Source organism: Arctopsyche grandis, chromosome 2 (genome assembly GCF_051622035.1).
Source record: "Arctopsyche grandis isolate Sample6627 chromosome 2, ASM5162203v2, whole genome shotgun sequence".
NCBI lineage: Eukaryota > Metazoa > Arthropoda > Insecta > Trichoptera > Hydropsychidae > Arctopsyche > Arctopsyche grandis.
This window is the reverse complement of record NC_135356.1, coordinates 22,328,839-22,353,648: the sequence shown is the minus strand read 5'-3', so window position 1 is coordinate 22,353,648 and position 24,810 is coordinate 22,328,839. Positions and strand designations below refer to the sequence as shown.

At 31.3% G+C, this 24,810-nt stretch overlaps 1 protein-coding gene across 1 annotated transcript in view; it reads right to left on the bottom strand.

Annotated features, from left to right (window-relative positions):
• Positions 1 to 20,522, bottom strand: part of LOC143922528 (glutamate receptor 1-like) — a 106,562-nt gene extending 86,040 nt beyond the window's left edge. The window contains exons 1-2 of the mRNA XM_077445794.1: positions 20,442 to 20,522; positions 18,903 to 19,067 (exon numbers count right to left, since the gene is read on the bottom strand). Of these exons, the coding sequence (XP_077301920.1) occupies positions 18,903 to 19,067; positions 20,442 to 20,522 (246 nt within the window). The remainder of the gene's footprint in view (positions 1 to 18,902; positions 19,068 to 20,441) is intronic.
• Between the last annotated feature and the right edge of the window lie 4,288 nt (positions 20,523 to 24,810).

Here is a 24,810-nt window from a genome sequence, read left to right as displayed (position 1 = left end):
AAAGGTTTTGATACTGCGAAATTTGGCCAGTATGTTGCAAATAAATCGTTTCTCGATCGGTAATTATCGATCATTAAATTAAAATTTAAATCGGCTTATTTTGAGTTGGAATTCTCCGTCAATTTTCAAGAAAAAATACTTTATAAAATTACATTGTTAGTTTTGATTCTACATACGTAGTATATTATGTACATACGTATAAAGAAATCACATCTTTACAAAGGAAGCATATCTGATTTTAAGCGTGTTTTCACAAAAAAATTTACGGTTTGTCATGAAATGAATGTTTGTCTTGGAAAAGTTTTATCTTCGAAAGTTTTCCTATATATTGTCGTTTGAAAATTTTGATAGGAAACTTGATAGTAAACAAATGTTGCTTTTAGTTACAAGAATAATCGAAAACTTAAATGAAAATCTAATGAAAGTTTGGTATGAAATCATTACGATATTGATTTATTAAAAAAAAAAATAATTTTACAAATCTCGCGGTTTGTTGCGGCAATTATTATTATTATGCATTATATATGTATACATATTATTATTATAATATCATCTTACGCTATGCGTACGTGAAATGGAAAGCGTACAGGTACCATAAAATTATTCGGGGTCCGAAACAGCTTAGTTGGTAAGCTTTTCGGATTAACAGGGTTCCACTATACAATTACCGCAAATCAGTTTCGCAACCACTCTAGTTTGGGAAATTCATTTCAAAAGGGGTGACATTATCACACGCATGTACCTTTGTACCCACTAGCTAGGTAGAGGGGTTCGCAGTATAGAGCACATACACCATTATTAAATTCAACGGGCCCCGTTTCCATCCGGTACCCATTGATGAAATAAAATATTATAAAGGTATCGTAGAAATTCATATAAAGAAGTTCGTATTACATGCAGAGCTGATACTTCGATTAGGCCGTTTATTCAATTTTCAATATTATTTTAAACCCAAAATTTTTTTTAAATCTATTTATTGTTCATATATTATGTATATCCACAATACATCTTCAGTCTACTTCAATGACTACTAATCCAGTTATCATTGTCTATTATGGTTTATACATAACATTTCAAGTTGAAAGGCATAATAGGAAAAATGTAACTGTTATAACTGTTTGACTATTTGGCCTGTGAGTTTTGAAGGGGTGGTAGAAACTCATGTTTGGATAGCTAACTGTCATCGCTTCGATTTGACATAAGATTCCGATGTAATTTTTAATGAGTCGTTACTGATTAAACTCCTATAGCTTCATGTCAAGTTCATTAACTTACTACAATATTAAATATTAGCTATGAAATACCCAATATTAAGTATTAAATATTAACCAAATATTAAATATTAAAATTTTAAAGCGACCTGAAGAGTGGAAGAGCTATAAAATCAGATCACAATATTTTGACGTGCAGGAGTGTCACTGAACTAACAGAGCATAGATCATCAGAGCTTGCCAATTCTGACGATTTCATTGTTGAAATGTTTCCACCAAATTGGCAACCTATCCCCGTTTCTCGCAAAACTCGAGTTTCGAGCATATCTAAATTTGTTGATTACCATAAATATACTACCCACCTACATACGTCGTATAAAATGCACGCAGCTTTCGCCAAAATTTGCAGTGTTTCGAATTTATCCATAGATCTCTCTATGATATTTTAGAAATATAATTGTATTTGTAATGTAAAAATTGGTTTACCTGTAATAAAATAATATCATAACGAGATTTAAAGATTGAATATTGGGTATATTTAATATACATATGTCACGTATTGCCTTCTGTTTTGCTGCCTCTGTTTGTGTAGAGCCTTTCGAAATTTGTGTAGGTATATTCGATTGTGTATTTTAAATGCTATATATATGTATATAAAATATTTTAAAGTCGAAGATCTATGATTTTATGATTTTATTGATTATAAATGGCTTAAAAGAAAGCCTGAAATATCCAAAGAGCTCGGATCCAATAGATTTATATGTATGTAGATCACCAAAAGTCTTTAACAATTACGTTAAATCCACCTTTTTATTATTTAACTAATTATGCTATTTAATTCTAACGCTAAGCGAGAATAAATAAAGTAAAAATTACAGCCACTAGATATATTACTTAGTAATCAAAAGATCTAGGGCCAGTAGCTCGAAAATTTAGGCCCTCGTGTTTGCATGACTTTGCTGAGATTTAAATTAAGTTTCCATTTAAAAAAAATGTTTTTTTATATTTTCTAAAAGAATGTCGTTTTTGTAACCATATGTACATATACATATGTAGATGTCGAGATGAGATGTTTAAAACTTTCATACTAATCAAATAGCCATCTAAAACACCGACATTCACATTCAAACACACTTCATTACTTGACAAACTATGAAAAACATTCGTCACGACGACGCTTATAATCAAATGCGCTACTCGCACACTGAGAATGAATTATTTTTGTCATTAATAAGTCTCATAGGGCGATGGTTCAGCATCCCTGGCCGTTCTTATCGCGAATGTATGGCCGTGGTACTGGTGGGAATATCACACCATAGAATTTGCGGTTTAGATATGAGCGGTGGGATTTTCTCAAAGCGTTTAACTTGAGGGGAGGGTAATTAAGCATATTAAATTTTAACTACACGCGCATTAGTCTGATTTAACTGAATGGTTACCGTCGACGACTGGCAAACTCACAATGATTTAGCGACTCATTGCATCAAAAAATTGATCCGCACGTGCATTATATGAATCTATTATATACATGCATATGTATGCATAGGTATATTATTCGGAGATGAAGTATGTAAGCAAGGATATTTTGGGCCTGTAAGTGATCAGATTTTAGAGAATAATATACAATATAGATTTGTCAAAATATGTACAAATGTCGTTTTTATCTGCCATGTATTTCATTAAATTCACATACTTGTTCGGTATTTTTATTTTATTAGTTTTCCACGTGTAAAAAACGCTAGCACGCCTGATCTATGTCGTGGCAATTTAGGTCAAAACTCACCCCTTGAGTGTTTTCGGTGATGTTTTTCCTAGGTTTGACAGTGATCGATAGCCAGCAGCATAGATTAGTGGCTAACATGTAATGCTTTCAAACGTGGACCTCGGATATGTGACTCCAGATCGATCGTTTCCTATCAAAGTTTGGCAATTTATTTGATTTGTTTGATTTTCATTGAAACGGTTCCAAAAATTTGACATCCTCGATCTGTTTCGCACAAATTTTAAGTTTTTCAGCATCTCGAATTCACTGAAAAATTTAAATTGATCAAATTTGTCAAATTAATGCTCCATGATGCTCTATAAAATTACCATGGAAATTGTTTATCGATGTTTATAATTGGCCAGGAAGGCGCTTTGGGGTTTATCCGTTAAACCTTTCTTGTATATATAGTGTACATATGTAAAATAAATAAATAAATAACAGTGATTCTCATATTTGAAGAAATGTAGGAAACATGGGCAATTATTAGTGACTTTAATAAAATTATCATAGCTTTTTTTTTCGGTACAAAAATACTCCTATAGATGATTAACCTATCAACTCCAATAAAAATTATTTTTAAACTAGTTGATGTCGTGATTAAGATTAAAAAAAATGAAAGGAGAATTTTTTTCAAAATCCATTTACGATCGAAGCAAGAGAGTGTTTCATGAATTCAGTTTTTACATTTTTAAAAATTAAAAACTCATTTTTGTCTTAGGGCGCTAAGACAAAAATGAACTAAAAAACGCTAGTACGCCTGATCTACGCCATACCAAACCTCACCCCCTGGAATATTTCCGTTGATATATTTTCCTTGTATTGACATAGGTTGAGAGGGATCAACAATTGGTGATTCCCATATTTGAAGAAATGTCAAAATTGTCAAAAAAATAAGATCGTACGAATTAACAATGACATGAGAATACGCCCATCATAACTGGAGTCTACCTAGGCAACTCGTGCTATGCGATTCGGCGTGTCTACACCCTGAACCTCTACATTAATGTATAGAGTAACGAAGGTTATGTCATACTTTCACCATAGCCTTTGGACTCGAAGCGAAGTTGACAGTTCTCGGCTGAGGCCCGTGCTGAACTGGACGATGCCTCAACGTATCCCACCCCACCAACACAGTAGAGGCAGATCGGAAATAGGCTGTTTATATTATTGACCAGCATTTTTAAGGGTCAAATTTCCCGGCCCAGAGACATAGGATGGGACGTTCAGAAGGGTAGTAGGGTGGCTATGTTTATTCATCCCGAGTGAGGGGGAGAGAGAGAGAGTGGAGGCCATTTTTGTATTCAAAACGGCAATAGCGCGAAGTTGTGCTCCTCCCCATCCTCCCCATCGCTCCCGTCCCCCTCTTCAGTGCTTGTTGTTGAAATATTGGCCTTCTGTTCGTGAAATAATACTCGAGCGCTATGCGGGTTAAACGGGAGTGAGGGGGATGCTGGTGCGCCGAACAATGGTACACAGTTCCATCCCACCCCCTTCATGGCACGCGGGTTGGCACGCAAGTGACGCTCTCGACTCCATTAATTACCCGGCTAACAAAAGTGGTGTCAATCGACGCGCCATGTTAGCCGATGGCCCGATAAAGTTTTTATTGGCACAACGCTCGCGGCGACAAACGCCACCCCCCCACCTCCCCCTCAATTCGATTAAGGCCGAGTGAGAAATGGGACGCTGGGGGGTGGTGTGAGGACGAGGAGGTGGTGGGGGGTGTGGTAGTTGACGCGCCTAACAAATCCACAACGAATATAATTAATATTTTATTGCGACGGCTGCGGAAGGGTTAAAAGCCGAGCCGGATCCGAACAATTAACGCCATTATTCAAGATGGCAGACAGAGTGCGTTCGTGGCTAAAAAAAAACAAAACAAAACGATAATAAATCGTTTAAAAAACCGCGAGAGTTCGTTTTAGATACGTCTGTAATATATGTATGTATGTATGCGTATTTATATCAAACGGTTCGATATAAATGTCGATTGTGTTAAAGCGAAATTGACGTTTCAAAACTTTAAAGCAGTGTATTGGAATCCGAAGAATGTGATTGAAAATTTATAAAAAAAATTTCGAGAAAAATACAAGACTAAAGTTCTACTTCCGGCTTATGAATTCCGACCTAAACCTTATCAACTCTGTGTTAGTACAAAAATAATTCAAATATAAATTTTTAGCTAAATATGTTCAGGGCGTGGAAAGAATTGTTGTCACAAAATTTTTGACTTTTCTAAGAGGAAAAAATCCCGCTTCCGGCTTATTGTGATTTTTAATTTTATGTTTAAGTGATTTTTTTTTTATTTTCATCACATTGATACAACAATTATACTTGAATTTTGGGTCGAAAAAAATAGTGGAAGAAAAAAAATTGAACAAGAGTATACTGCCACTTCTGGTTGACGGATGCTTACCAACTTTTATACATAACTAGGTAAAATTTCAGTTCAATAAAATTAAAGGATTTCTTAGAAAAACATAAAAAATATTGATTCTCTAAATTAAAAGTACTACTTTCGGTTTACGGAAATATTTTGGGGTATAATATTAATAATTTCTATTAACAGTAAGAAATTTCGGTACGATATGATGAGATAATTTAATTCAAATGCAATACCTTTCAATTAATATTAATTTCGAGCAGTTGAGCCTTTCACGTTATATGTATGTGCATATACATACATTCATACTAGTGTGTCCAATCCCGGAAGGTTACTTCAGCACCGGGATTGCGGTGCTGGGAATTTCTGATCCCGGGATCCCGGTGCTGGCATCGGGATTTAAAATGTATAAGAAAAAAAAGTTCAATTGCATGTTTTCATATTTCAAAAACGTTCAATTGCATGTTTTCATATTTCAAAAACGTTCAATTGCATGTTTTTATATTTCAAAAACGTTCAATTGCATTTTGCAAACTCACCCGATGTTTCACGCAAAAAATACTCCCATATTGGCGTACTAATTTTGAGAGTTTGGCTACATTCTTTAAATTTTCGGTTCGCATCCATAAATTTCTAATATTAAATAAAACACATCCGAAAATGTAATTAAATAAAGTAAAAAACATCGCTTTGATTCATAGATTCGTTTTTAAAAAATAATTTATACCGTCTAGTAATTATTCATCGAAACAATCCACCTAATATAAAAAAAAAAATCCAATTACATTAACATTATTTAAAAAAAATTCGGATGTGACCAATCTACGACTTTATCTATGTATTTGAGGAATATAAGAAGGATAAAATTATACCGGCATGTATGTATATATACACCGGCATGAGCATTTTCAATACAAATTGAACACAAATGAAGGAAAACTTACACAACACTAAAGTTCTACTTCCGGCTTACGAATTGCGACCAAAACCTGTTAGTACAAAAAACATAATATAAATATAATTTCAACAAAAAAAATATAAATATAATTTTTCAGCTAAATATGTTCAGGGCATGGAAAGAATCGTTGTCACAACATTTATGACTTTTCTAAGAGGAAAAAATCCCGCTTCCGGTTTATTATATCTAGTGATTTTTTTTTATTTTCATCACATTGATACTACAATTATACTTGAATTTTTACGTGACGAGCACACATTTTAAAGGGGTCGAAAAAAATAGTGGAAGAAAAAATTTAACAAGAGTACACTGCCACTTCTGGTTGACGGATGCTTACCAACTTTTATACATAACTTGGTAAAATTTGAGTTCAATAAATTAAAGGATTTCTTAAAAAACCTTGATTCTTTAAAATAAAAGTACTACTTTCGGTTTAGGAAAAAATATTGGGGTATAATATTAATAATTTCTATTACAAGTAAGAAATTTCAGTCCGATTTGATGAGTGGTTTGGGAGATAATTTAGAGGTACCATTTCCGGTCAACTTAAAAATATGAAAAAAAATTACGGTGTATCGATAAAAATTTCAGTAACCAATACTAAGTTCCAGTTCGATAGGACGAACAGTGTTCAAAAAATCCCCAAGATACACTGACACACAATAAGCATACAGACACTCACACAGAAACACAGACACTCACACAGAAACACAGACACACAGGATTGGAAGCCTTAATACATATGTATGTTCATGTGTGCTTTATTCACAACTGTGACATCATTTAAGTGGCATTTTAAATGAACCATTAAGTCAGATTAGGAAATGGTTGTTTGTTTACTGAAACTCAAATCCTGTAAGCTATTTATAATTTAGTTTAAGTGGCGTATTTAAATTTAAATAGTCTCTTTGCTTAAGAGTATTTAGACATCATAGTGAATATTGAAATATATGTATTCTCTTTAATACTATATATGATAGTGATACTCATCAAATTTATATACATATATAAAATCTTTTTAAATATTTTACTCCATTTTTAATGGGTTTGCGACCATTTTGCTGTTGAATCGTTTAGTTATACATAAATATGTAAACATATACAAGTTTGACAATGTGCCGTTTTAGCCCCGATTCACCTATTGTAGTGATTAATTGTGCAGATTACACTCCACCAGCCCATTCATAGAATTGAACGTATCTGAATGACCACCTAATTGCCATCAATCACTTATAAACCGGAAGTGGTACATATTGTTCGTAATCATATCTATGAATTGCAAATTCAATGACGTACATATTGTATACACGTACACACCACGGTTAATTAATTGGCTCTTGTAATACTACTCAAAATAGGCTTCACTGCACACTTATAATATTCTAGTAAATGGTATGCCAGTCTGGTTTTATGTAAGCTATTTAAAATATATAAGAGTAAGAGAGAGGGAGTGTTGTGGGGGGGGGGGGGGTGTTTATAAATTTATTGGAAAATGCAAATTTAGATCTGAATCTTATATGCAATAAGCTCTTAGGCTTTATTATTTAATTTGTAATTTATTTAAGTTTAAACATTTTTGTATTCGGTGAACTTCTTTTCAGCCAATCTAGAATATATTAGAATTTTTTTCTATAGTCACTGCATTATAACATTTTTTAATTCAAGCAAGAACTTTGAAGAATGTTGGCTTATATTAATAATGATTTTTGCTGATCCTTCAAATATGTCTAAAGTCTGAGTTATTATTGACATTAGGTTACTACTTTGGCTGTAGAAACTGTAGTTGACGGTTTTCACTACAATTATATGAGGAGCTATATTTAAAGGTGGTATAAGTCCACTTTTCTTCATTTCGAGGAAAGTTTCGCAAAACATTAAACAATGTTTTACGTTTAATAATATTTAAAAGTATTGGTGGCAAAAATATTTCCAGATTTTGCACAGATCGAATTAAAATAAGTGATAACAATTTGTGTATTAAGTCAAACAGAAATACTGTTTTTGGGAATAAAAATTTGACTTCCCCCACTTTTAAACATAACGGCTCATATCACCTTTGACGCTTCTTTGAACATCATTAATAAGATTGATTGATTGATTAAGAGTGGTTTTTTTTAGAGCATTGTCCCTATAAACACACCTATGTATGTACATATATGATGGCTTTAATAGTATCAAGTTCAAGTTTCAATTCAATTTAACTGAAATCGTGTTAACAGATTCTGGGATAATTTAAAATTGATAAAACACAATATTTATTTCATTATATATTCAAATACCACATTAAAATGTGGCATTTCTGTTTTGAATTATAGTGTATTGTTGGAAAATAAGTTATTGACATCTTGTAATGTGAGATGTACAATATAGAAGAAAGGTTTTTGGTGAAATATTAGGAAATAAAAGGGTAGGCATTAATCCGTTCAAGTGAACAGGTGAAAGAGTTGACATACGTCAATATGTCGAGGACTTTGGATATAGAAAAGGATTGCAAAGATTTTTAGCCGGGAAAATACCGTAAAGTAAACATATATCATATTTCATTGATTTCAGACACAATACATTCGAGTGCTTTCTTGTCTACTGTGTATATACAGAATGAATTGGAAATAATTAATTAATTAGTGACTTAATATTTTGATTGTAAAGTAAATATTCAAGACAAAGAGGAGGCGATAGGAGAATAGGTATTGGAAATATGCCGTAAATAAGTTTAACTTGAAAAATGTTCACATCCTGTGATACGATTCGAAAGTAACTAGTACATAAAGTTCGTTTCACAAACATTTCTGTTATTCGCGACCCAACCTGCAGTTAAAATCACAGGGCGGTTCGAGTATCGATGTGATTTTTATTTTATTTTTTTTATGTACATATATGTGTGTATTGTACATTTTTATGTGTACGTACAGATAATATATGGTGAAGCACATGTGCGCTGCGACAATTTGAATACGAAACGAGTGCGGCGAAATGGGCGAATAAAAAGTCAACCCCCGGCTTGGGGTGTCTTTTTACGTTCGCGCCGATTTGCATGTTTTGAAGCAACAGTTTGAAACGTTCAGGGGGTAGTTTTTTCGGACGAATTTACACGGAAAATAAAAGGAAAAACCGTATGGAAAAGTCGGGCGAGTTGCGAGTTTTGTCGCTCGCGCGCGCCACGTCAAAACCGCAAGCGTGGAAATATCATAAAAGTTTTTCATTATGATTTTTATTATCGTTTTCCAGGCGAAGTTAAACGAGCGGAAAAATTATTGTTTTACTAAGCCACCCTCGTACCATTACGAATTGTTGTACTATAAATGTGAAAATTTTACTATTCGAAAATATTATGATTTACTCTATGAATAGATACAGCGTTTTGGTAATCTCCGTTGGTGACCAAATCAACGTTTCATTTTCTTATACAAATTAAGGTTACTTGTTTTCAACTTTTATTCAAAATTATTTCAAATATTAAAGCTTCATCTCCCGGGCTTCATTTTATATTTAATATATTAAAATAGATAGTGGAAAGTATTCTGAAGAAAAGATTATTTTAAAATAGTTAAGATTCTAGATGAGATTCTATATTCTACATTTAATAATCCCATAATGCAGCTTTCTTCAGACGATTTCGTCTTCCGATTATTGAATAAAATTTTATATTTTAATCCTTTTTCTCCAACTACATAGAGCAGAAGGTCCATTTTTAATAATTTTAAAAACTTGGTCGTAAAAATGAGATATTTTCGAAGTTTTATTTCATTTTCTGATTGATTTGAACGATTTATTATAGTACTACTCTCACTGTATCCTTTTAATGTCGTTTGGTCTACAAATCACGATAATTTAAGTTGATTGAGTTTTTGTTCTATCCCGACTATTGAAAATGTATAAAAACAATTTGAGCCCTGTTACTTTCACTCTATTCCCGTGTTTTTGACATTATTCCATTAAAAAAGATGCACTTCAATTAAGAAACCAAAAAAGAAAAAAAAGAGAAACGGAAACGATAAACATAACGCGACGAAACCACTTCTCTCGAAACACTGATTAAATTAACAACCCAAGGAAAAAAATCAATAGAAGAAGTCTTAATAAATTGATTACTTTGAAAAATAAATATTCACTACTCAAACAAAAGCTACATTATGCTACAAAAAGGTACGGGAAGAGCGTGAGTAAAACTAAAGTGGCTAATAATTTTATTTCCAGATTTAAACCAGAAAAACATAGAAACGCTCATCTTAATAAAAAGTATAATAAGTGAATCTGTAAGCACACTAGTATACATATTGCATTCAAATTCATAAAATGATGGAAGTGCATTGACAATCGGTGCATTATCTCGAATGCAGAACGTGTGCGCGTTCTAGCAATACAATGAATGCACTGGTGCAGTTCAATTATTAACTTGCAGTAGTTCCCAAGCTTTATTCACAGCTCAAATGCATTTTTCCACCTTCACACAGTCTGTCTTTCCCAAGTCTTCAGTGGAAAAAAAGAAGAAAAAAACTAAAGACAAAATCGATAATATATTTCGATGGAACGTCTTCACAAAGCTTGAAGCGAGAATTTTCAAAAGGTAACGTTGATTAAAAAAAATCTAGTAATAATACCAGTGTCTTAATATATTAAAACTATATACCTACATATGACATATATTTGTGTGAGTGTTCAAAATTATGATTTTAGTTCGCTGTTTTCGAATAGTTATGTAGTATTGTTTATATATGTACATATATAGAACTGTCACCAGTAGTACACACATAGATGAATATTGTACCTGGTTAAAATAGCTTTTCATCTTTTTAGACAAGCATCAGCTCGGTCTTTTAATGCATAGTGACGATAATGCAAATTTTAATGTGAATATTCAAAAATATTCAATGACTTATATAATACTTGTTGAAAATGTTGCACAGTTGTACCGAATGTGCAATCGCTCATTGATCTTATTTCAATACCTTTTTACAAATATCGAATTTATTCAAGTGAAATCAAATTTAAAATTGTAAATAGATGAAATGGCGCGGATCCGAAATGGTACAAATATTGCATATCTATCACATTTCATGTGATAAAACATAATGTAAATAAATGAAACGGACATTTGAATTTTATTGCTATTAAAAATATTGCTGAGTTCCAAAAATTGGATTATGAAATATATTATTAATTAATTAATAAACGAATCAATGAAAATGAATGAAACAATACCAAAACAAAATGTGTTACATCTGTTGTTAAAACATCTATTGTTATTACGTACATATGTATGTATGTATGTACATAAATAAAGTAAATATCGTATCACCGAATTCGTATGTATGTATGTATGTACATATGTATATTTTTTTTATTCGAAATTTACATACACATTAATCTTGGTTTCCATTCAACTTACAGGTTTATCGTATTTCAATTTATTCTATTAAAAAATGGCTACTCCGAAAATCATTCCATCAAAAAAAACAAAACAAAATCCCACATATTTTTTTACCATTATATCAAAAATTTATTTTTTCAGATATAAAAGTTGGTCCATAAGTAACGGATGCTTTTGTAATGAATAATACTCGATCTTTGAATAAAATGGTGGAACCTATCAAGATAGTTTTTTTGATTTTTAATTAAATGCCATTAAGTCATTACAGTAATTATGAATATAAACAAAACTTTGAAGATGAGAAATTAACAGGGATAATGCGTGGTTCCAGCAAGACTAACCATACAGCCAGAGCTTCACTGGCTGTAGTTTGTTTCCTAATCGGTTAATTTTTTCTTTTGGTAATGTCCTCTGACCTGCCTGACCCGACTTTTCTATATTTTATTTTTATTTGTGGCAGTACCGTAAAGCCACGTACACTATAATAATTAGAAACTGGAGCACAAAATTAAATCGAACAAATCGATGTAGAAACACCGAGGAGAGTGGCTCCAAACATGTGTTCGTGGAAATGGTCATTATTTCAGTGATATAATTTTCCGTACTTAAAAATTTCAAAATGGCATACTTTAACATTTATTTTTACGTCAATAAATATTTTTTATATAAAAAATTGCTGGAGTACTATTAAATTTATAACCATCCGTTACTTGTGGATCACCTTGTGTAAGTTTATGCTTTCTATGTAGGTATTACTACATACATACATACATATGTAGATCAGGTATAATAATCGACGAAGTTCTTTAAATTTGAAGCGTTCAAAATATCAATATTTTCTCAGTGCCAGTACCAATTACTGTACCTTACTATCTATGTAGACTAGCTAATGACGATAAATGATAATCGTTGTTTGATGTTACAAAAATGATAGTATGCCGTTGACCGATTGAATTATAACATGCGTACATATGTATGTGTACTCAATGCTTTAGATCGCAGCACTTTCCATCAGGAAAAGTGTTAAAATCTGGATTGATTTCCATTGTTTGTTTATTTGCACAACCCATTGGAGTTGTTATTATATTACTAGGTATGTATGTTACATACGTATATCGAGTATGGGTGTGCGTAAAGTTGGGGCGCGCCGTGCGCGTGCTGTAATTAGTCTCGGTCGTCTGTTTGTGTTTGCACACCGGAACGATACACAATTATTTCAGCTGAAAGCGACACGAACCATGTATGTATATAAATATATATATACGTGTGCGGGTATTCGTTGAAAATCAATATTTATCTTTTTCAATTAAAATGATTTTTCAAGGTGGGAATGGAATGTGTGGATATTATTTTCCACCGGAGCCGACAGGGAGGATCAGTGGTAGCCTGTATGCTAGTGATAGTTTATTAATTAATTTCAAGGTTTATTTTATAATTTTAATTGGATTTATATAAATCCAATTAAAATTATTGATCCATGTAAACAGTACACTAATTTCTAGGAACTTCATATTAAAACGCTTTCATATGAATATGCAAGTTAAAGATACGATTAAATTATGTTTGATTCAAATTATTTTTGATTAAAATAATATAAATATCTAATGCACAGTAAAGCAATCACTATTAGAAAAGATCTCATGAATTAATAAGAAAGCTTTCTAAAATAAAATACAAATTCCTGGCTTAGGATCCAATCTATCGCATTTTTTAATCTATTTATTTATTGAAAACAGAAACATACAGTATTTCAATATTTGTACGACACATTGATAACTAATAATGTTTCTACATATTTATTTATCCGTTATATATTAACGAGATATCTTTTGTACATATGTAAGTACCAAATACCATCAATACAAAAATTGATTATGTACAAAACATGAGTTAGAAACACTGTGTGACAATCCATGCCACGTAACTCTTCCACTATGGAAGCCTTTAAAGCAGCTCTGTAATATTTATTTATTTTATTTTATTTTATATGTAGATGTTCCTCTTCCCAATATATCGAGAAAAATTATAGAGTTAATTCCAGTTCGCCTCAATATTCCTGCAGCTTCATTCAATTCAACCAGGAAGCTTGACTGTCCCAATATTACAATATTACATCGTCATCATCATAGCCCAATTTTGCAAATATTTCGTCAATGACAGCCAAACTGCACTTTGCAGCCTTTTTTGCAAGTGTTAAGATTATTGGTGTGAATTGACAATTGCGTAACACTTAAGACTTAACTCAACCTCATGACACTGTACAACACTATTAAATTATTTACAAATGGAAACTTTCAATTTATGTTGGTACATACATATGTAAGTGCAAATAAAACTATTGTTTGTTCAACTTTTTTTAAAAACGATTTCTAATAGTAAAACTGTAGCTTTAGGGCTAAATTTCTAAGCTAAGTGCATTGCAATAATTAGTTGATAGTGGGAGTAATCAACATTTTAATTTATGAAAATAGTTTTTGACAAATTTTAGCCTAAAACCGTTTCAAATATCAAAACTGTTGCATTAAGTAAATAGTGTTTTTTGATAGCTGATTTGTAATCTAAAGCTCAGCTATCAGTTTATAGCTGATTTGTGATTAATTTGGTTTTCCATTTCATCAAAAACAGATTTACGCTAAAGCAACGCTTGCAAATTGTGCAAATTTATTTCGAAAATCGTGGTTCAGTTCAATAAACTTATACCCATGTGAAATCATTAGATTACGATATGGAAGCCTTCGCTGCGTTATTGCTTCATATACGGCCAAAGGTGCTCCAAAAAGTGGTCGATAATTGGACTTTCAGATTGCGCTTTATTCAAACGAGCCACGGCGCCCATATGCCTAATATTATATTTAAATATTAATGGCATAACATCGTCTTCCAATAAAGTTAATATAATGGCCATTGCGATAATTTTTGTGTTTTATTTTATTTTAAAATTCTACATCTCCAAAAAAAAAAAAAAAACACCCTTCCGTAGAAAGTGGAAATAATTGGCATTCGAAGTTGAGAAAATTGTAGTCGAATAACAGTGAGCCTGGTTTCACTAATTTTCATTAAATGAACTATCCGTTTCTATAATTTAATATATGTAATTTGTCATCAATTTTGAATAAGATAAATATTTTATGTTTATTACTGCTATGTACATGCATATGTATGTAAATACATATTATGTATTTAATTCATTTCAATTAATTTAACTACTCCTATCACCAAGCCTACGAGACAAGTAGAAGCGGAGATTTCATTTAACGAGAGTTGATGATCATTATTGTAGCTTAAAACGCTGATTACTTTCACCACCGACTACTCACCGCAATATAACTAGCTTTTGTAGAAAGTTTAAGGACTAAATCTTTGATATTTGAAATACTTATTAGTAAAATTAAAAAAAAACTGGTTTCATTCGCATTTCGAGGAAAATTTTCTAAAAATGCGGTCGCCAAGAATGGTAGATACACATGCACGTCAAAAGTATCTTGTATGTATTTACATATAGAATGTCTCTTTTAGACCATTTTATTTTAGTGTAAAATCATTTTATTAAAAGCTACATATTTCAAGCACTACTAAGCCATTGAAAGTCAAGGTCTAGATACTCCTGTATCTAACATTACATATACATATTACCGAGCCATAAACATACCGACACACCTATTTAAGGAGGCTCACACGGGATAAACAAAAAAAAAGTAATTGAAAAATTCACAAGCACACGCTGTTTTCATTTACCTCTGCCTACTATCACACGCGATATTATTATATAACATGTCTTCGTACATACAAATAAATACCTATATATAATACCTACTAGTACGGCGATCCCTTTGCTCTCGGCTCGAGCGGCGCACACTGTAAATATTTACCGCGTTATTAAATGATGACATTGTAAACATCGATGCGAAACTTACGTCGGAGATTCTGAGCGCTTTCCCTACCCGAAATGGCGCAATAAAGAGACCCCATAGACATTGGGGTAGTGGGGGGGGGGGTTCGGGGGAAAACTCGACTTAATAATTGCTCTCCGGAAGCGGATGTGTAGTTAAGTGGCTCAATGAGGACCATTGCCGTTCGCGTTTTCAAGCAGGTGGATCGGATCGCATGCATCTTTTCTTCACAAACATATATAATATGTATGTATGTACATATGTTTAAGATCATACCGAGAACTTAGAGCGATCTAATTTTGGACGTATTGTTGAATACTAACTCGACGCCTTTCTGTCAGAAGTGGGATGGGTATGCTAAGTGTGTTATTCTTGGTTGAACTAAGTAACATAGCATAGCATTACTATAGCATAACATAGCATCAACATTACTATATATGTACATACCAACTTATGTACATATATAGTAAGTCACAAGGTGACTTACTATATATGTACATAAGTTGGTAATTAACTCATGCGATATTCATTGTAGGGTTATTCTGAATGTAAACTATATATACATAATGTCTCGATCGTTGCATTTATGTATAGTGCCGAGAGATTACTGGGTTCGATATCGTGCTAATCTTTAATACTGCTGGTTAGACTTGGATATTTGTGACTCCAAGTCGATCGTTTCTTATCAGAGTGTGCCAATTTATCTGATTTTCATTGTTGAAACGGTTCCTCGAATTGGCAAAAGTCATCCTACATCGATATAAAAATACGCACTTTTCATATTATCCGATTCCGATTCCGATTTCGAATTAGATGTTGACTTCGGGTTTTATAATTTTATTATTTTTTTTATTGTATAATTTAATTGGCATAACCGATTTCCGATTTCTGTTTCAGTTCCGATTCCGATTAATTATTACTATTCATATTGTTACTTTATTTTAAATCATGTATCAATCTGAAAGCACCCGTTGAAATTTCAACGGTCATAAAACTAGTGTATTGAGAAATTCAAGCTACTACAATTATTGGTATTTTTTACAGGTATTAGATTTTCTAAGGAAACATACATACATATTTGGATACATAATTCAAGTCGAAACGACAGAATGTGAGAGTTGGACGATTCATATATATATACACGTAAGTGCTTGGTTATATCTAATACGTACATATAATGCGAAGAAGGATACCGTGATCCTGCCCTCAAGCAGGACGAAAGGTTTTCGGTGACAGGTCTTTGTAACGATAACCGTAAGCTTGATAATGATATCTGAAGCAACGTCGGTACGACTTTTCCACGTCGGAACACGATTCTTAAGTCGACGTTCCGTGAACCGTGAATCGGTCTGTATATTCAATACACTTAAACGAATACACAGACGCGTGTGCATAAAGAACCGCAACAGGCTTTTGTGTGATGCGAATTATAATATGAAAATGTATGCGAGAGTGCTGAAAGCCGTAATATCTATCACACAGAGGAAATATTTTCCTTTTCCATTTACATATACTCTTATTGCTGAAAATCAAGTCGGCACTCGAATATAACTGGGTAAATTTTGTCGTCGTCGTCGTCGTTTTTTTCGTCTTTTTTCCCTTCCCGCTTTACATATTGTATTCTATTTGTTATGTGAGTCGGGTTTAGAATATTTTCCATAGGTACTTTAATATTTTTTTTCTCTCCACGTCCCGTTTTCAGCTTTTTTTCAGCACCTCGTTTTCAAAGCGCGTCAGTCATACTTGTATTTATTATGTGCGTGCATGAAAATGCCAAGTGTCTCTCATCTTTATATATGTATATATGTAGTATTGTACTGTAAAGGTAATAGCTCTGGTAAATGTGTGTACTAAACACATTTTTTAGTTAAATTCATTTAAAAAAAACGAGCAGTACAGTTTTTCAATTCACTATTATCATTTGATCTTACATGGAATGGTATAAAGTGGAGCTGAATTTTTATATAATATTAGATATTTGTATATATATGTAGGTACATAAATCTGCCCTACCTCCTTTTTGATGAAGCATTTTATTTATTTAAGAATACTTTAAGTCGACAAAGTCGATGGACCCAAAGAGTTTGATAATCATATAATAATACAGAAATAAAATAGTAAATAAGATCGTAAAATAAAAATAAAAATCAAAAACAAAGAAAATATTAACAACTCCAAGTAGACAAAAATAAAATAAACATGGGAAAATACAAAAGATAAACTTAATTTAAAAATAAGAAAACTACAATAACCAGCGTATTTTTAGGAAATCATCAAGTTTATTTTTAAAAAGGGTTAAGTTACTAGAAGTCAGTAATTCATTGCACAGACTATTCCAAATTTTAATCACTATATTTTAAAAGAAGCATTCTTTAATAATTTTGTAGTAAATATATTTTTGAAGTCTCAAAGTATGATCTCTCAGATGAGTGTTATTGTTAAGCGCAAGGAGGTTTATCATAGGACAATTGTGATGGTTATTTATAATTTTATACACTTCGATTAGATCATCTTTCATTCTTCTCGTCACCATTGTGTCGAGATTCATTCTTTTCAATCTCATCATATGTATATGAAAGTGATTTAAGTTCAGAGTTATTGGTATCTTGAATTTGTTAAATCATATAAAATGTTATTTCTGGTAAATTTGCAATATCAAAAATTTTGTTGATTGTCCATAGATGTCTTTATTGTATTCTATATCCTTTTATGTTGGAAAAATTGTTTGTACTTATATGTATATGTACATACAAAAATAAGCTAATCAGATGTTGTCGCCTTGGGTTAATTCTTGTCTTGGCAGATATGATGTTTGTATGTTATAAATAAATAAATATGAGATGTGACCAGATCTGAGTATTTACAAATCATATCTGAAAAGATCATATCTAAAAAGAATCCTCAGCTAGAAGTTGTTTCTTTGGAATTTTCAGGTACTCTAATTTTCAATATCTATGAACATTTTGCTACATCTATGAGCTGTTCAGATTGTGCCCCTTTAGACCCAATTTTTAGACCATTTTACTGAATACTATGGTATTTTTCCAGAAATTTTCTCTTCTACTGCCATAAATTGGATCTCATAAATTTAGTAACATTGTTTCTAAGCTACGGAGTGAGCTAACAATGCCGTCTTCTGTATTTAAAATCACACAAACGCAATTGACCCTGAGTTATATTTAACATTTATTTTTTCATAAATCCAAAAGTATATAATTTGTTGAAATATATCTTATATTTCCTGTAATTTAATATTTGTAGGTAGTTTTTCGGAATATCCACGCGGTTCTACGTCAAAATGAAACTTATTAATTAAACACTTACCGAAATTGAATCTCGACCTGCACCCTGAGTACTGGTAGGATCCAGTCTCTTCCAAACTTCCAAGAAATCCTTAACATGTCTTCTGTTAGTATCGACGATCCTGAATCCGGTGATGTTGATAGCACCGAATTCGATCACTTCAGCCTCCCAACGATCGTCCATAATCTGCAGAGAAAAGGGCATATAAAAAAATATATACATATATATATATGTTGTATGTCTGTATATGTACGTATATATCGCTTGACGATAAACCCTGGGCATCAATTAAATTTGAATCGCAGATATCCCACTCAATCGGCGGCTGGGATCGCGGCTCGTTATAATTCAATCGGCGTTCAATCACCCGTAAAATTTTATTATTCATTTCGACGATGGTTATCTCGTTTGAACGGCAACAATAACCGTTACGGTTAAAGAGCGTACACCTATAAATATATATGTATGTGTGTGTATAGATACACACGGACATTATTATCAATGGTAGAAAATTGGATAAAAACCTGCGTATTTTCCGGCAAATTAAACGGGGCTGGCGAGCTGTGGCCGAAATTTAATTTAGAGCGGTTTACGTTCGACGGCCAAGAACGAGATTTGAATTAATGTTCTGTGTATATTGTAATGATTGAAAAAACACACATTTTTTTTGCTAATCGAATTTTTCTGAAAAGCGTTTGAATTTTTTCAAAAATTCTTTTAAAATCTTAAGTCGGCTGAACGTTCTGTTTATGATTGAAAAGTCTCGTAGTCGAATTTTGTCATTGGATGCTGGAATAATATATTTTTATTGGTAGATATATACTACTGGTATGTTTATTGTCTCTTTATTTTTTATTCAATGTAATGAAAAAATAAATACAAATTCCGTAAAATAGCAACCAGTAAAAATGTTTCAATGATCAAATATTTGGTAGCTTTTTGAATGGAGTAAAATAAAAATAAATCGAATTCTGTTTGGTTCTCCTTCATTTTCTTACAATCTTTAATTTCCCGTTTGCCGTCTGGAGTGCAAATAATAGAAAATGGTAATGCATAGTGATTTTGTTGTCAGCTTAACACTTGCTGCACTGTGATGGATAGCAAGTGATCAGAACTTCTATTTTATTTTATTTATTCAAATATACTAAATGCAGGGTCTTACAGTTTACAGCATTTCTAATTCGTTGATTTAGACAATGCTGCAAATTTGTTTTTCAGCATCTCAAAATTTGGCGATTTATATAAAAACAATACTGCGAAATGTAAATTTATCAAATTTATCCATAGATATCTTTATTATGCTGTGTTAAAATTATTCTAAAATTGTATATCGATGTTTGTAATTGGTCAGGAAGGCACATTGGGGTTTTCTGTTAGGTCTTTGTTATATATGTATGGTATGTATGTAAAAATAAATAAAATAAATAATTATCTAGATTTTTTAACAATGACAGTCAAACTCGTAAGAATTGTGAGTTTGTCTGTCCAGTTTGAAAATTGGAATTATGAAAGACAAACAAAAATCATATTCAAAACTTTAAATGTATTATATTTACTTACCAATCCACTGAGCAGATAATGATAGGTCCTTTTTCCGAGAGCCACATCCCTCACGTGTCCTATGACCACATCCTTGGCCATATCCGTGGGACAGTCCAGGACCACGTACTTGTGTCCCCATCTATCCAGCTCCTCAAGAGACCTCAGAAAGTCGATGGCATCCGTCGAGTTTATGATTCTCTTAACGGATTCCACTTGGAAAGAGCTGTTTCCAGGCCTCAGCGTTTGGTAAATGTTCTGCAAGCGGAGCAAACCTGCCGAAAAAGAAAAAATAATCCTGAAAAAACTGAACTGCCGACCATTGTGGGACATTAAATTTTATGTAGGGGCACTGTATACCCTGGAAATCGTATACGAACGACGCTACCTATACACAATAAAAATAACTGGAGAAATTTTCGATACTCTCCCCTTCTCTCTCTATCTCACAACAGAACCTCACTCGCGTAGAGAACGTGAGTAATTTTCTTCACGCAAGATTAGACTTATAGTCGAACTCAACTGCGACGATACGCTAGCTTTTATGGAATTTATATCGTAGAAATTGTCAGTAAAAATATTGCAAAAAAAAACACGAGCAGATTGCATTCCGTATTAATGTTCCAATACAATTCGATACTGAAAAGCAATGACTAGTATTATATAACTCGTTTTGAATGTCCATTACATATATAACAAAAATGTGTACATATTGCACGTATCTGGTTTTCATTTGTATTTAATTAAAGATTATATTACATTTTTAACTTTTAATGTGATTTGTAATTTTAAAGCTATCTAAAATATTATATGTATACATGGATATAATTATACGGGTCCATATTTATGACATTATGTACGAAGAGCTTATTAAATTATCAATGTACAATATAAGTGTGGACATATGTATAATAATATGTACATAAATATACATATGTTGTATCGTAATAATGTAATGACAATGCAATCGATCAGAAATTTATTATTGAATTCCCGTGAAATGAAATGGGAGTCGATGCAATATGCTGAATGCAAACAATGTGATGAACATAATTTGTTAAAACAATTATTTGGAATATGATTAATTGATTTGAACAATACAAAACTCTTCCTACGCCCACAAACAACAATTTTAAATGTAATAATCATTTTTATTTTAATATTAAGTCAAAGGGACATTATAAGTATCTCAAATTCATCAGTATGAATTATCTTAAAAGAAAAGAATGCTCTTAAGAATGTCCGTAATTTTTTTTGGCACTAACTATTTAATATTTTTAAATAAAATTAGACGGCTTGGTTTTAAAAATATGTATTTTATTATCCTACAGAAAAAAAAGATAAAAACCAAATATCTCATCTCAAATCTCAAAAAATAAAAAACCTGAAGTCGTTGACAGCGAATCGCTCCGTTATGCCAATACAAAGATCCTTCAATAATTCAAAGCTGAACTTTCATAACAATTCCAATTTATTTAGCATTCCGTCAAAGTGACTTGATTATATCCGAATTTGAACCCGAACGGAACTGCTTACTTTAGCCAGTAATTAATATTTTAATCGCGAATTCGCGTGGTTGACCAAATTTCGAACATACATATGTATATACATATATACATTTGGGGTTCAAAGCGCAATGCGTCAAAAATTCCAGGTTAATAAATATGTAATCAGTTACGAATTCAATGAAAAGACAGTATACATATATTTATAATAACTTAACATTCTACTTTTGACAAATTTATATTTAATGAAAATGTTCGTAAACAAGTATCCAAATATTCAATTATCCAAAGTTTCTGCAAATATAAGTCTTTTAAATACACATTTATTAATTTAAAAATTTTGTTTTGACGTAAAGCATGACATTTTGCAACAAAATAGGTTAGTTTGGCCTCCTTATATTTCATGAAATTCGTAAGATTTTTGGGTACTTTTTGTATTCTAATCAAAGGTATATACATATATACCCAAGAAAGGTCTCGATGATTTTTATTTTCAAAATAATTTTGAATTCTCATTTATCAGTCAAACAAACTTAAATAGGTGAATATTGAGTGTAAACTTTTTAAAAATACTAAAAAAAATCAAAACTTTTTTTAAAAAACAGAAAAACCCACTTTTTCGCAATTTTTGTCAAGATAAATTGATCGGTTGACGGCACAGGACATTGTTTAAAATCAAAGAATTTTATTTTTGAACTTTTATTACGTTGATACGGTCGATGAGATAAATTCGCTTTTAAATTTTAATATCATTTGATTATTGAATTAATATAAATTATTTAAATGCGCCATTTCATCAATACAATTATGTGAAATTACATTTTTGTCGTATTACAAAATTTCAAAGCTTGTTGTTTGATCACATCAATATCGTTTCGAATAATTAATATGCGTCGAACAAACGATTAAAAAATGGTCGGATTTCAAAAATAAATTTACGGCAAAAACAAATTGGCGAATTTTGTGCTATTTCAATAATTCTCACCATCGAAATGTATACAATTTGTGAAAGCGCAATAATGTATTTATTTATCATACGATATGTCATTTCATGAGTTATGTATCATTTACAAATATGAATGCTAGTTATATTGCTATAATGTTTAATACAGATTTCACTGTAACAAACAGGTATTCATGCTATTGATCATATTTGGTTTATTCAATTAAAATTATCGATCCCAATTCGTGAGATAAACTATTCTTCAAGTTTCATTAAACGATTCAAAAGTTGAGGAAACAAATTATTCGAGCTTCCATTTGTATAACATATATATTTAAACGGTATTTGACAAACAAATAAATATACGTCGTTGCTTAGTTAGATTAAATATTAATGTATTCAATCAAGTATTTTTGAATGCTCGAGGGTTGGTTTTTTTTCGAACCGTTTTATTATTTTTTCTCTTCGGATTTTAAATTATTTCGCATTTTCTTCGTCGACTTACTGAATTTCTAATATAAATTATTCCAATATAAATTTTTTTCCGTATAAAAGGTTGACCTAATTTTTTAATACGAATACAAATTTTTTTGCGATTATAAACATTTAAAGTTTATTTTATTGTTTTAAAGTTGATATTTTTTCATGAAATTGAAAAAAAATTTCATATATCATATGATGGATATTTAGTTTACGTATTTACATATGTACATACATATACTGTATATAGATAAGTTTTACAGTAAAGTATTGTTTTGTTAAATAGAATTTTAAGGTTAAATTATATAATAAAAATATATTTTTATACAAAATACATGTACTTTGATTGAATAATGATTACATAATAATAAATAATACTTATGTACATACAAAAGATGTTATAATTCAAAGTATGTATCCACAGATGAATACAAATAGGTAAATGGGATATTTTAATTATTTTTAGACTTAATTAAAATATTGTAGACTTAATAATCATAGATTTGAAAGTTATTTTACAAAAATTTCTACTTTCATTATTATTTTTCTATAACAATTTTGTAATTATTTATTATTTTATTAATTGTTTCCGAGAATTGAAGAAACGAGTTTAATACATTATGTATGTATTCTTCAAATTAGAAGATTAATTGAACTGAAGAAAAGTTTTATTCAAGGTGTGAATATTTTAAATCCGTTCAGAAAGTTTTGACAGTGAATATTTTTGCGATTTTCAACAAAAAGGTGAGAAAATATTTACTATGAATCTTAAAACGTTTCGTAAAATGTTTATTACTCGACTTTGGTGTCCAGAAATGTTGAAATTCGTCTTTCGGAAACGTTGTCGGGTTTACATGTCTTTTTACTTTCGAGCTAATAAAGGATATTGTTTATATAACGACTCGATAAATATACTGTGTCGCAGAATGATCTTAGTCTACAAAAAAGAAAAAAAAGCACATTCAAACACAAGGTACTGAAGGAAATAAATTTACTCCAAGCGAATTAAACTTTATTTTTATTAATTCTTGTTTCACTGAAAATATCATAAGTATGTAATATTATATATGTAATTCATATGTACGTACATATGAGAGGTTGATATAATTTTTTTTTAAATACTTCACTAGATCTACATAAAGAAAAATTTGGCAGTGTCGTCAAGCAATGCGAACTCGTTAAGAAGAATATGAATCTTAACTGTATTGAAAAACATTGTTTATTACAATTTTGGTTAAACTGTAAGGTTTGGTGAAACTGTAAGGTTCTATGTATATGAGTATCTTATATCTTTATGAATAAGTTGTGGTAAACGTAGCTTATGCTTTGAATGTGATTATACTGAGATAAAATTATTTTTCTCAAGTTTATAATATTCGTTCGTCTGTTGAAATTCGCCAATTAATTTACAATTTGCCGAATTGTTCCTTGTATAGTTGATGAAAGCGTCAGATAAACAGAA